General features: G+C 45.6%; 1 protein-coding gene across 2 annotated transcripts; it reads left to right on the top strand.

Annotated features, from left to right (window-relative positions):
- Positions 1-82: 82 nt before the first annotated feature.
- Positions 83-3,321, top strand: LOC115545394 (arrestin domain-containing protein 3). 2 transcript variants are annotated; one of them, XM_030358501.1, is made up of 7 exons: positions 83-645; positions 737-797; positions 926-1,097; positions 1,257-1,344; positions 1,482-1,744; positions 2,377-2,424; positions 2,651-2,792. In XM_030358501.1, the coding sequence occupies exons 1-6, from the start codon at positions 384-386 to the stop codon at positions 2,407-2,409; spliced, it is 879 nt and encodes a 292-aa protein (XP_030214361.1). In that variant the 5' UTR covers positions 83-383; the 3' UTR covers positions 2,410-2,424; positions 2,651-2,792. The 2 variants fall into 2 exon arrangements, with proteins under 2 accessions (XP_030214361.1, XP_030214360.1); XM_030358500.1 differs by lacking the exon at positions 2,377-2,424 and having other exon boundaries at positions 2,651-3,321.
- The last annotated feature ends 12,760 nt before the right edge of the window (positions 3,322-16,081 follow it).

Here is a 16,081-nt window from a genome sequence, read left to right on the forward strand (position 1 = left end):
AGTGACATATTTGAATGGGGGGAGTGGGGGTGGTGGGGGACTGTGCTGCTGGGCACTGCGATGTCTTCGGTTACCAAAGTGAAAACGGACTCCTGCAACCTTGATCACATGATCAGGTGTGACAGAGATACCTGCAGGCTAGGTAGGTAAGGTTGGCTGAAAAGATCTCCTGTTCCAGTCATGCCACTTTTATCAGTAGCTATATGCTGGCTTGTTTCTCCGTTGGGATGCAAAGGATGGACTAAAACGTACTTCCAATGAATTGCCCGGTTTTATTTAGAGATCCCTGTCTCTCACTCCATATTCTTCAAATATTTTGACAATCTTTCAATTTTCTTTACCAGAACGAAAATATACATCTATTTTTTTTTAAATATAATACAATGACTATAAAACATCTACGTGTGGAATGTGACCAGAAGAATGGGACAACGGGAGCGTTTTCTCCAGGGGATATACTCTTTGGAAGAGTCATGGTGATGGCCGATAAGGAGACCAAGGTGCAATGTTTAATTGTCAAAGCAAAAGGAAAAGTGGAGGTGAAGTGGCCTGAGCAGCAGGGGAACAGTCCTCCAGTGGTCATCAGTGACAAGAAGAGATACTTTTATTTTGAAAAGATCCTTCTTCAGGACAAAAAAGCAGATGGTTTGTACTTCAGTGAAGGTTTTTTGGTGGTCGATACTGAGTACTCATACACGTATACATAACTAAATGACACGTGTCGTCTTTTATAAAGGTTCTGTTATCATCGGACAAGGCGAAAATTCCTATTCATTCAGCTTTGATATTCCAAATAGGTGAGTGTGTTTTATCCAGCTTGGACTTTTAACACATCTTCATTCTAGTACTTTGTCATGTAAACAGTCCCCTTAAGAACTCTCAAAATGTTGAATGTTTGACTTGTTCTCCCATTCTTTCCCTACAGAGATATGCCTTCGTCTTATGAGGGGAAATGGGGGAGCATTACATATAGTCTGCACACAAAACTGACCCAGACAGCTTGGCAAGTATACAAAGCCAAGACTCAGTTTCCGGTTTTAACAAAGAATGAATTCCCCTTCGGCTCAAAGTCAGAGATGATTATCATAGGACTAAAGGTATGGCAACATAACAATTTAAAAAGGCTTTGTTACTTCAGTTGCGATCCGTTTGCAACCATTTAATATTCACTTTTTTCTTTTGGTTTCAGTACCGCAGTAGACACCTTTATGCGATGGATAATAATAATGACAAATACCCTTTTTTAACACCCACAGGAGCCACAGTGTGCCACCAGGATTTCATTCTGTGGCTCTGGAAAAGTCACTGTTAATGTTTCGACTGAAAACATGGGTCTGACACAAAGTTAAGGCAGTTTGATGTGTTGGTGTGTGTGTGTGTGTGTGTGTTGCTTATTTGAACACAGCATAACGCACCAGATGGTGACATGACATATCTCTCCTTCCATTAACTACCTTCTATTTGTAACACTCCTGCTCCAGGTGAATCCATGGAAGTGAGAGCGGAGGTCCTCAACGACTCTGCGTTCGCCGTGACCCCCAGGTTTTACGTGTGCGAGAAGCAGACGTGTGTCACGCGTTCCCAGAGGACGGTGGTGCACGTCAGTCACGTCGAGTTTGGGACCGGGGGTTGCGCTGTCCCTGCGGCTAGCGCCACGACAATAGCGAGGGTGCTGACCGCCCCGCCACAACTCCACCCCACCTTCTTCAACTGCTCCATGATGAGACTTGAGTACCGGCTGAAGGTATGGCACGCATGTCCGGACAAACGCACACACAGACACAGACACACATGCACACAAACATGCATATATAGACACACACACAGGCACGCAAACACACAGACACAGGTACATACTGGCACGCGTACACACAGGCAAAAGACACACACAGGCTCTATTGTGTTTGGAGAAAGAGAAGCCTGGGCGGGGGGGGGTTAGGGGGTGGGGCTTGGGGGTCAGGGGGGGGGCTGGGTCTTGGCCACTCGAGGAGTCACAACACAGCTTGTCTGCTCCAACTAATGAGAGTGCATGTGGACGCAGGTCTCAAATTACAGACCAACCAGTTTTGTCAAGGCCCGGACTCAAAATAGTCCGGGATCAATGCACTTCACTCTCAGACTAAAATGACGAGCGTTTCGAATGCCCTGCGTGCAACCTATTGGTTGTCTTTTGAACAGCTATACTGTGATAATTCATCTAGTTAGGTTGAAATGGGGTGCTTTACAATGTACATACACATGAAGAGTTAACATGATGTGTATATAGGGCGGCTCGTAGCTCAGCCCACTACCCGCTGACCACACAGACATTGTAGAGACACACGCTTGATTCTGACCATTGTTTCTGTGCTACATTCCCTCCCTCTTCCACCCCAGCTTCCTGGCTTTTCCTCACTCTGCTGTCCATAAAGGCATAACAAGAATGTGTGTGTATATATATACGAATGTATTATGTATCAATATAATATAACTTGTCTACATTTCATACATTTTAGGAATGTGGAGTAGGTTTTCCTATATCTGTGTCACAGTATATATCATACATAGCATTTCTTTACTGTCAATGATAAATCATCTTTTAAAAAATCCTTTCACTCTATGAAGTATATTTTATGACAGACTTAACACTGTATATTATGCTCATTGGTAGGTCATGCTTGAGTTTGCGCAGGCAAGAAACGCTGAGATCAAGCTTCCTTTGATCATCCTGCGAGGTTACACAAGACCACTGGAGCAGAAAACCAAGAAATCACAACGCTTCAAGTCACTTCCTGGTCGAAGTCCACTTCCTTCCTGTACAAACTGAGCTGCTTAGATGAATACAATGTTTGTTGTTTAATATTGACTCAAATAGTTTTCATTCTTTCTATCTGTGTGTGTTTGTGCGTGTCTGTTGTGTGTGTGTGTGTGTGTGTGTGTGTGTGTGTGTGTGTGTGTGTGTGTGTGTGTGTGTGTGTTTGTCCTTTTGTGTGTGTGTTGCGTGTGTGTGTGTGTGTGTGTGTGTGTGTGTGTGTGTGTGTCGTGTGTCTCTCGACACAACTTTCAATTGTTTTCCTGCATTGTGCCCATTCATTCACTAGAGGGAGACATTTGCCACATTTTAGAGTTGTAGGGTAGGACGTAAGTAAACTCACTGAGTTGTCTCGATGTCCGCTATTTTGACAATATTGTCATCAATCTTGGCCAAAAATCTAGTGTGTGGTAGAATATCCTCCATGACCCTTTGAAGTAATACGGTGTGTCATGTCTAGGACAGACAAAAACGAACTATTCATGTGACATTCATGCAATTAAATATAAAATGATAAAACAGTTTTGAAATATAAGATTGGATTCCCGTTTCCTAAGCCTACTAGAAGGATACTCTGGTACCATCAGTCTACAAGATTAACCAACCTAAGCTTCCAACTACCTATCCCATGCACATACACGTACACGTACACGCACGCACACAAATACCCAGATGGTGTGTTTTGCGATCCCCGATGCCACAGGCTGGCCGTGGACATCTGGGATTGAACCCAGAAGGCCTCTACCTCTCAGCTGTGCTTCTGAGGTATAGAGGGACACTCATAAAACCCTTCTGGTTGTGACTCAGCAGTGGTGTCTTTCGCCTAAATGAACTTGCGATAAGCCTATCAATAACTTTGGTAAGACCTTTGCAACAACAACAATAGAAGAATGAGATCAGTACAATGAATAGTTTAGGACTGCAATGTAAGCACCAAAATACCTGCATTGACTGTTCTGAGGGGCAACATGTGCGTCTTACTTAGTTGGACCATTGGTTATATACTTCATACAGGGGCTTAACCCTTTTCCTTGTCTTTATCTGTGTGACACTCTCCCGTTTGGCTTTGCGTGTCGAGGCTTTGACTTTCCGTATTCCGGTCTCTCCCTCTGGCCTGAACCGCATGACATGAACTGCATTTGAATGTGAGACAAGGAGCGGAGTGGTAAGCGAGTATTAAGTGAGAGCCATTTCTCTTTTGAATCAGTGCAATGTTAATAGCCTTAACCTGCGCAGAGTACATTTACTAGAATAGAATATAATCAAATAGAACGGAAAAGAGAGTAGTTTGGTTGTGTTTTCGGGTTTGGTGGAGCCAGTCCACCTGCAGTAAAGACCAAACCGGTAGTCATGGCTCCTATCTGGCATGGCGGTGGATCTGGGTTGGAAACCCTGCCTGGTTACCAGCCTGGCTCCACATGCGGCAGGCAGGCAGGCAGGCAGGCCTCCAGCCAGCCTGCTCCCTCAGCGCACCACAACCTCTCTCCTGGTTTAGGGAGGGGGGAGGGGGGAGGGGGGGTGGAGAATGGAGGGGGGGGGGAGGAGTGGCCTCTGGCGCCTCCCACCCCCGTAGCCAAAGACAGCGCCATGACAACCGTGCAGGCCTGCTGGCGACTCCCTGTCTTCGCCGGCCATGGTTGCCATGGCGACTCCCCGCAGGGCTCCCGCAGATCAGCGGGAGGGGCGTCCAGTTGACTAACCCTCTCCCAGCTGGGGAACGGCTGAGGGAGAGCAGTATTGTGCGTGCGTGTGTGTGTGTGTGTGTGTGTGTGTGTGTGTGTGTGTGTGTGTGTGTGTGTTTGTGTGTGTGCGTGCGTGCGTGTGTGTGTGTGTGTGTGTGTGTGTGTGTGTGTGTGTGTGTGTGTGTGTGTGTGTGTGTGTGTGTGTGTGGCGGAAGAGAGGTGTTGTTTTTGTGTGTGCCCGTGTTTGTGTGCTTTTGAGTATCAGTGTGTGCTTGTGTGGGATGGCACGGCAGAGCCTGAAGAGGGAGAGATGCAGCAACCCAGAAAACGGCAGAGCGAGCTCTAGATGCCACAGCTGAGCGCAAAGAGAGAGAGGGGGAGAGAGTCGGAGAGAGATAGAAACCCCAGAAGGAAGACACAGGAGACAGACAGTCTAAACTACAAAAACAGGCCCACAGATTCAGCATAACCACTTCTCCCAGTCTTCCACTGTTTGATTGTGCTTATATTATTAGGCAGTTATATCCCACACTCATACATACATCCATATAGCTGTTTAACTATGACTCCAAACAGACACATACACCCAACTATGTATACATGTATATATATATATATATATATATATATATATATATATATATATATATATACATTTATATAAATAAATGTATACATTGGCAGTACATGTCATGGCAGTACTAGTCTGTAGTAGTGGTAGTTGTGGCAAATGCTAACTATTTATATTCCTTCCCTGCCGCGTCGACTTTATGGCAGCAGAATAGATGGCTTAATAAGCTTTTCTTCATCATAAATTATGCATATGACTCAAATGAAAGACATTAGTCACTAGCATCACTAACAATGATCAACTATGGTGAAACTCAAATGTGTTTCAGTGAAAAACAAAGAAAGAAAACCAACTCTCAGTCTTTCAGTCTTGAGTCCTGGTAACAAACCCAGTACCAGGGGGGCTGGGGCGTGATAGGTCCGCAGATGGCGTGATAGGTCCACAGACGCCGTACGTCTCAGTAGTAAAGCAAGATTTGCAAAATGGTACCGCCATGTCTACGGGAAACAGAACGGAGGGCCTTTCCCTACTCACTAATTGTTCCAAGCTGTGTCCCCTCCAAGAACTAGGTAATCACTGATTTCATGTGTGGGTTTGAGAGATCAGTCGAGGCTCACTCTTTAACTGTTGGGGGGTCATTTCATTTACTACCATGTATGTACAATGCCGTTCATATACTTTCATGCATGCATTTTGTAAAGTGAGGTGGTATGCTGTTTCTTACATTTCTACAAAGAAGGAAATGGAGATGCATTATAATGAAGTTTTTATTTGTAAAATGAGAGAAATTTCCCATAGTAAACATTTGCTGATGTATTGTAAGTGCAGAAAGATCTTCATTTTTTTTATTATATAAAACCAATGTATTTTTGTCAATGTATAAAAAAGTGTGACAAGGCAATTTTGTCAGTGTAATAAAGGCAATTTGCCAAAACATACATTCTAACCTAAAACAAAATGACCTACTTAATTTCAAATTGTACTAGTTATTCGTGCAATAGTATTCATTCTACCCTAAAACTATCTCTACGTAAAGTGTGTGGTTATATTTTGCACTTGTTGTGGCAACCTTTGGATTTACAAATCTTAAAAAAACAAAAACTTTGACACAAGTTGATCTTGACACATATATATATATATATATATATGTATATATATATATACATATATATATAGAAAACCTAAACAAACAAAAAAGCTTATCTTTTATTTATGAAACTCAGAGAAGCAGCCTCCCCTGCATAGGTGGACATTGCATATCTTGCACCCGAATACGCTCTCGTGCCGCAGCCCCTTGTTGGTGCAGTTCCTGCAGCGCCGCGAGCGCTCCGACATGCGCTCCAGCCGGTGGCCGTACTCGATGGGCGAGTCGGCGTGCCTCTTCCGGGCCGCCCGCTCCATGCCCCTGGCCCCCTGGTAGTCCCCGATCAGCTGCTGTGCCAGCCGCACCCGGAAGTGGCGCTGGGTGAACTGCTTGCCGCTGAAGCCCGACGGCGGCGCGCCGCCCCGGCTCTCCCGCAGGATGATGTAGGCGTCCACGATGCAGAGGTTCACGAAGAACCACAGGAAGTAGCGCCACCAGCGCTTGCACGGCCGGCCCACCTGGTAGCACTCCCGCAGCTGGTCGCACAGGTCCACGCCGCGCATGTTCTCCTGGTACAGCATCAGTGGCAGCGGGCGGGGCAGGCCCAGCGGCACGCCCAGCGAGAGCCCGCCGCTCCCCTCCCCCTCCGCGCCGTCGCTGTCCCCCTCCCCCTCCTCCCCGTCCTCCCCGTCCGCCTCCCCCTGCGGCGGCGGCACCGGCGGCGGCTGGCTCGGCCCGATGCCCACGATCCCCGGCGCCGAGTTGGTCGACAGGCAGCTGATCACCTTGTCGTCCCGCGTCACCGTGGCGACCAGGTTCCCCCGCTGGCACTGGTAGAACTCCCCCGGGGAGAGCTTGCCCACGTTGCGCGGACAGAGCACCTCCGGGTAGCCCCTGCGGCCCGTCTGGGTGGGCCCGCAGGCGTACAGGCCGTCCCGTAGCAGCCGCTGCATGAGCGGCACCGAGGTGAAGAAGCCGTCCATGAAGAGGTGGTGGTACTGGCCCTCCAGGCCCCGCACCAGGGACGTCACCACCCTGTAGCCAAGGGAGGCGGTGGCCACGTCCTGGCTGGGCTTGCCCACGTAGATCCTGGCGCGGTGGCAGTAGCCCGAGCGAGAGTCACACAGCATCCACAACGTCAGGCCTTTCTTGAAGGGCTTGGAGGGCATGTACTGCGTGGGCGAGAAGCGCCCCTTGGCGGAGATGCCCGATCTGTCGATGGTCAAGCAGCGGTTCGGTGTGTAGGCGTCCCACATGGTGTTGTCCAGCACGTCCAACAGCGGGCGGATCTTAAACAGGCCGTCGTAGCCCCGCTCGCCGCGCACGGGTTCCGACTCACGGTCACACAGCTGGAGATATTGTGTGAGCTTTTCAAAGCGCCTTGCGGTCATTGTTTTTTTAAAGCCTGCGTTGCCAATGAAAATGTCACTGGCCCAGTACATGCCAGAGTCTGGAAGTTGATTGATACCCATCAAAATGTTTAGTCCCACATAAGCTTTCATCTCTCTGAGATCAGTGGGGTGCCAGTGGGGGTCTGATTTTCCGCTCATTCTTTGCCGATAGAGGGCGTAATTATTTGTTTGTTCTACCATGTGTTCAAAAAGAGAATCTGGGAAGAGTAGCCGGAAATAGTCACGGGTGTCAGCATCGTCCCCCAGCGAATGCTGAGGGCCACTTACAGCAGAGAAGGGTTCGATCGAAATCACCTGGTCAGGTTCTCCCCAGAAGTCAGGAGAAGTGCAGTCCTCGTCCAAGTCATCATCAAAGCTGAAAAAACTCGTGCGTTCCTCCTCCTCTAGGTCGGAGAAATCGATATCCGAGTCGTTTGAGGTGGTATCAGAGCAGTTATTGGAGGTAGCATAATAACAGTCCTCTGTGTACTCCTCCTCCTCGTGTTTGATTCCATTACCCGTGACCAAAATAATGTTACAGCCACCTCCGGCGATGAAACTAGCGGCGTCTGCAGCCTCCGCCGCCGCGGCGGCTGTGTTCGCGGATCCATTCTCCCCCTCGCCGCCGCCGTCATCCTCCTCCCGTTCTCCGGCTTCTTCGTCTTCCTCCTCGTCCGAGTCGGGCTTTCGAAAGGGGATTTCAAACCACTTCACATCGGCCGAAAGATTAAGAGGAGACTCTTGACTCTTGTCACACACCGTTGTAGTTTCTGCGTCCGCGCTAGTTTCCAAAATAGTAAAAAGCTCTCTCCTTTTTCTTGCCGTCGCCATGTCGGGGTACTAAAGTGTCCCTGCATGAGTCTTTTTTATTTATTTTCTACGTACAAAATAGTATCGGAAACCGCGTATTTTTTTTCCTTAAATCAACTAACCTGCCACTTAGAGCTGCCCCCCTTCAGCTAAACTTGCTGGTTGTTAACCTATGCGGTCTCCATACGCTTGGTTCTCATTGTTTCCGCTCCGGGTTTTTCGACGCTTTGTAGCGCAGTGTGGCCGCAGACGTCAGAAGCTGCATGCATGTCCTGCTTTGTAGGGCGTTTTGCGACTGCAGCTGGTTGGGTTGCTAGTTCGCTAGGCTGGCAGATGGCCGCTCGCTGTTCTATGCCCGCTGGCATTCGCCACTATCAATAACCGGATAGCCGTTGCATCATGGAGAAGAAATCTACTACTGCGTTTACTGATTAATAAACTGATTATTAAACTCAAAATATTTGATACTCCCAGCCAATCGGGGTTTAGTTTAAGGCATCCCCATTTGTATATAAAAAACTAAAAAACAACAAACTTTCAATAGCAGATCTAATCCTGTTGTGGAACTATGAAGGAAAACATATCATGCCCTGTCATGGGCTGTTGCTGACAAAAGTTGTATTTGACGACCCAATACAACCCAACAGGATGTGGATTGCAATGATGGATGTGGCCACAACACACGAGGCTTCCCATTCATTCGCCTGCCAAACATATATACTACAGTGAGTGAACTTGCAACGGTGTAGGAGAGCCCCGTTCATTCATAAACATGCTTCTTCCCTCTGACAGGTTCCTACATGCATCTGAAACCCCATAGGCTATTGTGGAATCAGGGACCTCCCTCTATTCTATGAATGTGGGCAGATCCTCTAATGTTTTACTCCAGTGCTTGGCCATGAAGCTGAGCTGAGACTGATTGGTCTTGACTGTAGATCAGGCAGAGGACTTTGGCGGGCATGGCTCCACTGTGTTTTGTTGTTGTTTAGTATTTCTGAAGTCTCACATAAAATACTCATTCATATAGGGTTGTTTTATGTTTTTATGTATTATAATAGTGTAGATGACCATCTGCACCATAATTTAACCCTCTGCATCAACGTTAAAAAATATTTTTCATAGACTTGTGTTATAGATGACGTTGAAGGGTTGAATAATGTGCTAATAACCGAATAGCCAAAACACCCCAGATCACCAGCTTATCGTATAGGCCTTGTAATGCTTCTGATTCAAAGTGGATTGCTTTGTATCGTAATTAGAAATAAGCAGCGAGACGAAAGGCCTTTAGTTTCATGGATTATGTTTCCTCTAGGCCTAGACTTAACCACAATGTGACTGAGAACTAGATAATAAACACATGTAAGCTTACACCAGTATTCGAGTTCCAGTGTTTCACGCGACATAGCAAATCACAGCCTTCTTAGCTACAAGGCCTGAAACCTTGAAGACTTTGGTTGGAGCGTTTCACAAACCAAACCCAAAAACTCTTGACTACGGTTTTCTCACTGCGTTCGTGGGAGGAGGAGAAGGCGGCTAGCTGTGCCGTGTCTCCATGCGTGGGGGGATGGGCACCACGAAGGGGTCCTTCCAAATTCTTTTGGCTGCGGGCTGGGCCTGCATGGTTGGCTGAGCAGTCGGCTGCTGCCCCCTGGGTCCCGCAGCCGACGCACAATTTATGCATCTTTTCTCCAAGCCTGAGTGTTGCAAGCAGGAAAAGGTTCTAGTCGGCGTCCTCATGGTAGCAAGGCTATCATCATGCTGCCTGTATTTTACCCAGAGGCCTCTCTCTGTCTATCTCTCCCGCTCTGTCTCTGTCTCTCTCACTGGCACCGTCTCTGTCTCTCGGTCTGTCTCTCTCTCTCTCTCTCTCTCTCACCCTCTGTCTCACTCTCACTCTCTCTCACCCTCTCCCTCCATCGCTCTGTGTGTGTGTGCGTGTGTGTTTCTCTCTCTGTCTCTGTCTCTTCTTCACGTGCATGGAGAAGGGAGTGGGCCAGCCTGATAGTGGTGTGCCTATAGTTCATACACTGGGAACCAGTATGTTGGAAAACTGTGGGAAAACACACGAGGGAGAGTGGTGGTGCTTAATGATATCGAGCCCAAAAATAGAAGTAAAGAGGGGGAAAAAAAAAGGCTCACTCTAGCGTTTCCAGGCCCCTGGAGCAGAGTACTGCAGCAGACCCCTTAGAGACTCCTGTGGTGGGGTGGAGAGACGCCGACCAATGGGGGCTCAGGCGCTGTGTGTGTGTGTGTGTGTGTGTGTGTGTGTGTGTGTGTGTGTGTGTGTGTGTGTGTGTGTGTGTGTGTGTGTGCGTGTGCGTGTGACTGCCTGTGCGGCTAACTCAAGCCTCTGCACAGCTCAGATGCTTCTCTCATGGATGAGTTCCGCGCTGATCGGCTAGTGTGTGTGTGTGCGTGTGTACGTGTGCATGTGTGTGCCGTGAATGTGTGTGTGCATATGCGTGTATGTGTATGACGGTGAACATGCAAAATATTGGTGCCGCCATGGCCGCGGCATGAGCGACCAACGCGACGCTACACTGCGTTACTCTCCTAGCACACAATCTCTGTTGTTACTGGTTTATTAAACGGTTAAAACCACGTTTTTTACTAGCATAGGTAGTCTATAAACAAATACCTAATATCTTTCCCCTTTAATGGCCTGAAGCATCTTTAGTATTTTACCAAATCCAGGTGATATGCCCTGGTATGCTCCATTTAAAGCCCATCATTGCAAATTGTTAGTAGCCTACAGAATATCTTCTTGTAATCTGGATTTTAAACCTCTGAGCCAGATGTCAAGTACATCCAGAAAACTATTTATTGTCTTATTGGTATGTATTGTATGTCTAATTTCAACCTGAATCCTATAGGCCTGCTGCTTTCGAATACAGGTGTAGACTCACATGACCTTGTGTATCATTCACCTTGTTTCACGGTTCTTATTAAAAACAGTGACACAGCAACCCCTTGTGGTGGCAGCACAGGCATGAATATCCATTAGGAATGAAAGCCTCAGAACAGCTCAAGAACAGAACAGCTCAAGCAATACAAATACATACAAATGCATCCGTCTATTATTAACGATTTGGAAACATATATACTAAAATAACGCAGCACAATGTTTGTTGTTAAAAAAATGGTACAGGAGTTATTGTCGCGTTATCATTAAAGGGCTACGTTACGCGTGAAAGTACTACCAAATTAACACTAGATGGGGCTAGAATACAGGGCCATGCGCAATAAATGAGTATCACCTTATTGGCGGTAGTAAAATTATTGGAGTTAAAACGTGAGATCAGGTAGACTAATTGGATAACTGTCGTGTACAATATCCTCAATAGAACAGCGAGTTTAATGTGTAAAATTGAACTATCTTCACCTCTGCCAGATTCAAATGTAGGTCTACACTATTTGGCTCGCCGTTGTCAAAACATGTGTTTCTCATTACAGCGTCCATGTTGCTGGATGAGGGTCAACAGGCCTGGCCAGGAAAACGCTAGCCTGAGTTTGGCCCTGACATAATCCCACAACCTCCGGACGGTGGATTAGGACTGGTCCAATCGGTGATTACGAAAATCTGGCCAATCAGGGAGATTGGTAATAATCATAATTCTTCACTGCCTCTGTTGAGTCTTTGCTTATCTTTTTAATGACTAGTCCTAAAGATGTTGAAAACACATTATTTTTCACCCTAGGATAAGAGGTTCTCCTAAAGGAATGTAATGCAATCTTATGAAAGGAGTAGATGTTGCCACTAAGGTACAAATTTTGGTGATAGTTTAATTATAGCTCCCTGGTGTGTGTGTGTGTGTGTGTGTGTGTGTGTGTGTATGTGTGTGCGTGCGTGCGTGTGTGTGTGCCTGATGTGTGAGAGTTTGTATGAAAGTGTGTTTGTGTGTGTCTGTGTCTGTATGTGTGTGCGTGTGTGACTGCATCCACGCATGTGTGTTTATGTGTTTCTTTCATAGCGATAAGTGTTTGTATGCATGCTGTCTTTCGGCATGCATAAACATTGTCCAATTAAATGCTAATCATTGGTAGATTATGGGCAATTGAATTCCCATTTGCAATGTTAACATGTCCTCGTGGGCCTGAGATGGCGCCGAGCCCGCTTGGAATCGACTTCACATATGTTTTTTTTTAGCCCTGCAGAAGCAAACAGCAAGCACAGGGTTGAGGCGCAGCGGGGTGCATGGAGAGGAACAGAGAACAAAGAGCAGACTCACCCAATAAGATGAACACGAGGTAGTCCTAAACTATACCCAATAACGGAGTGATGATATATCACCTCAATTCTACTGACGTGGTCATTTGTTGTGTTCACATCGTTATGTCGTCGATATTTGTTTGCAGTATTTTAGATATGGTTATGATAATCAGAGTGAGGGAATTGTATAATTGATGTATTGGTATTGTGGCTTGTACGCCTACCTTTTTGTCCTCCATGCTGTTATGCAATTTGTTGATTTAACGAGGGCTTTTTGAGCAAAATATCAATACAAAGTGCTTGACAATCAAAACAACACAATTAAATACCAAATTAGTTTAAAATAACCTAACAAATCAAGGCCTGCTTTTGCCTGGTGAAAAGTTAGCCGTTACCCTTGTTTCTTATTGTTGAAATTCACTCGACCAAACCATGGGCAAAAATACCAACACCAGGAAATCCTATCCTCTTCGTTGAAGAGATCACTTCCTGTGGACCCATACGGTTTCCTGCCAGCGTTTTACCCGCCACAACACCACAGTCCCAATGGGAAACTCAAGGGCAGCACTAGGGACTGGTGGCGATTGATTGGTCGTTAAAAATGGGTTTGTTATACTTATTATTCTTCCATTTTCTATCACCTATGATGCTAAACGTTACGCCGGATCAGAACAGAACGCACACTTAAAAACAACACTAATGGGACTGAGGGACTGATTATCTCCACGAAAACAAGGAAAGACTTCAGTACGGACGTCAGGAGATCCCCTCTTATAATGACCCCATGAATGTGGGAGTGTTTTCTGGTCTCTACTGATCGCTCTCAGCGCTGTATATCATCAAGTCCCAGACTCTGGTTCCCACAATGCGTCATCAAACATCAGAGCATTTTGGGTGTTGTTAAGTATTTGTAATTGTTGTTTCATTCATCTGTTACATATAGTGGCCAGTCCCCTTCACAAATTATAATAAATCAAATAAAAAGACTGTAAATTATCTGTCACTTATGCGCCAACATATGCCAGTAATTCGTTCAATGCTTGCTGTTTTTTTAATTGGAACATTTAGATAGCTTTTGGTTTAAAAAGGAAATAATAACATCCGGCGGTGAGTGTTGTTCATTGGTTAGTTGATCTGGTATGATGTCCCGGTGTGAGGTTATTAATGTCAATAAATCTCCTGTTGTGGTCGTTGGCTTATGAGCAACATTATGAGAACAGCTTTGGACATGGTCCTTGTAATGAAATACAAATGTATTTTTTCAAATAAAAATAAAAACACATCAAGACAGATTGACGAGGCTATTGTTTGTAAGCGGTTATTGACATTATATTGATGTATATTCAAGTACACTTGGCTTTGTTTGTTTGTGATACATTATGTGAGCTAGTCGGCGGATTGGCAGAGGTTATGCTTCATCAATATTGTTTACCTGTCTGTCACACAACCTAAATGACACCGGCCGTTTCAAATCAATTGTTTCCTTCCAATGGTTGTATTTAGTGTTTATTTCTTCGTGTCTTCATCTAAGAAAATAAATATATGACTATACTGATATAATTTATCTTTGTACTAAATATTATGTGAAGGTATAGCTGAATTAATTTAAAGTGATCACTGATTATATACACCAACGTCGGCAATGGATGAATATTTACCTTGAGGGCATTTAGCAAATGCCTTTATCCAAAGCAACTTACAACGGTTCACACACACCGACGTCGGGTAAATCATGCCGGGCGACAGCCAGCTCATCAGGAGCAGATAGGGTTAGGCTCAGGGACACTTCGACACTCAGCCTGGAGGAGCCAGGGATTGAACTACAACCTTCCACTTATAAATCAACCCGCTCTACCATGTTGCAATCCCCTGGTTATGGCTTTTGAAAGCTACACCCTGTTTTTTTTTTAAATCACCCATGCAATGAAATAATACTATTATAGATCATCCAGAACCAAAATAAATAAAAATATCACATTATCATAGAGGACTGTACTGAAATGATGCTAAATTATTTCTGCAATCATATTATGATTATCGTTATCTTGTATTGATATTATTCCAATGATCGTTATCGCAGCCCATGGGCACCATAACTTCCTCTCCCAACGTGTCCCTGACAGGAGTCCGTCGTGACCAGCTACAGTGGTGGGTGCAGGGTCAGACCCAACTGTCAACATAAGCTTTCTAAGCAAGTAAATAAACAGCAGCGTGGCTTTCTTTGGGGGAGTATATCAATGACATCCTGTTAATACAACCTACCCCATGTTAGGTCAGAAGAGGAAATAGCCCCAGATGGCCCCTATTACTGTCCCGAAGACTTGTTGCACATATGGGCTTGAACTAAGAGAGAAAGAGCTCACACACTTCAAAGATGGCTATAATTCCCAAAGACAACACACTCGGTCAATCCAAAACTCATAAACGGCTTGTTAAGAAATCAGCAAAAAAAGGTATTCCTCACTTCAATGTTTTGGCTTCCATTACACTCAGTTGAGGAACCTTTTGAAAGTGTTTAACAGACCATTTCCCGAACTCTCTGTAAACCGTGAGTTATTCTTTTCCCCCGGTTATCACGATGACTGCATCGTTTAAAGTGGGGAGAGTTAGGTGTTTAGAGAGCTAATGATACATCTGCACATTTCCCTGTTTATTTCACACTTGTCAAGCAGCACTTCCACAAGGTACTAATGATGATGTCAATTGGACTATATGTGTATTTTATGTTTGTGTTATGTGAAGGTGACAGCGAATTGCAGGAAATATATAATCCCTCCAAGAAAAGTAGTCTTGGTACATTAACTATATAATTTATGTTGAATCTCAAATGTGGTTTATTGAAAAGTAAAAACGATTTCCCTTTATGTCTATCAAAGTATCTAATTGGAAGCAGTCTAATGGTTTCAGTCTAGTTGACACACATAAGCACACACGCTTGCGAAAGCGCACACACACACACGCTCGCGCCCGCGCGCACACACACACACACACACACACACACACACACACACACACACACACACACACACACACACACACACACACACACACACACACACTCACACACACGTACACACACGCAAACTTGGGAGATACACTGGACACACTAATGACGCGATGACTTCATCAAAATAGGACATCACATGAAAGGTATAAGTTTGAACCTTCACCTCTAGGGACCTTAGAGGATGGGGAATTCAGCTGTTGTACACTAGCTGCAGTCACGTGTATGGGGCGACCCAAAGAGCAGCAGGGCTGCCTGTAAACAAACCGGGGATGGGGATATCCTTCTTCCATCACTCGGTTATTGTTAACCGCGTCCTCGTCATCACTTCACATTCCAGTCACACCCAGTGACAGAAGGAAATGAATGAGCCCTCGGAGAGTCGTAATAAGAATATAACATAACAGCATGTGGTGTAAACAACTGGGTAAGGGTTGGTTAATGTTGCTGGGACACCAGCAGATCAACTGAAAAGTAACCATTGCCATGTGTAAAGTCACAGTAGCTGACTTTACACATGGCAACTTATTGCTAAAAA

The sequence above is a fragment of the Gadus morhua genome, chromosome 6 (assembly GCF_902167405.1).
Source record: "Gadus morhua chromosome 6, gadMor3.0, whole genome shotgun sequence".
Taxonomy (NCBI): domain Eukaryota; kingdom Metazoa; phylum Chordata; class Actinopteri; order Gadiformes; family Gadidae; genus Gadus; species Gadus morhua.

Coding starts and splice junctions, on each gene's coding strand:
- LOC115545394 (XM_030358500.1), top strand. CDS start 384: ATGACTATAAAACATCTACGTGTGGAATGTGACCAGAAGAATGGGACA. Junction 646..736: donor TCAGGACAAAAAAGCAGATG/GTTTGTACTTCA, acceptor TCTTTTATAAAG/GTTCTGTTATCATCGGACAA. Junction 1,745..2,650: donor GACTTGAGTACCGGCTGAAG/GTATGGCACGCA, acceptor GCTCATTGGTAG/GTCATGCTTGAGTTTGCGCA.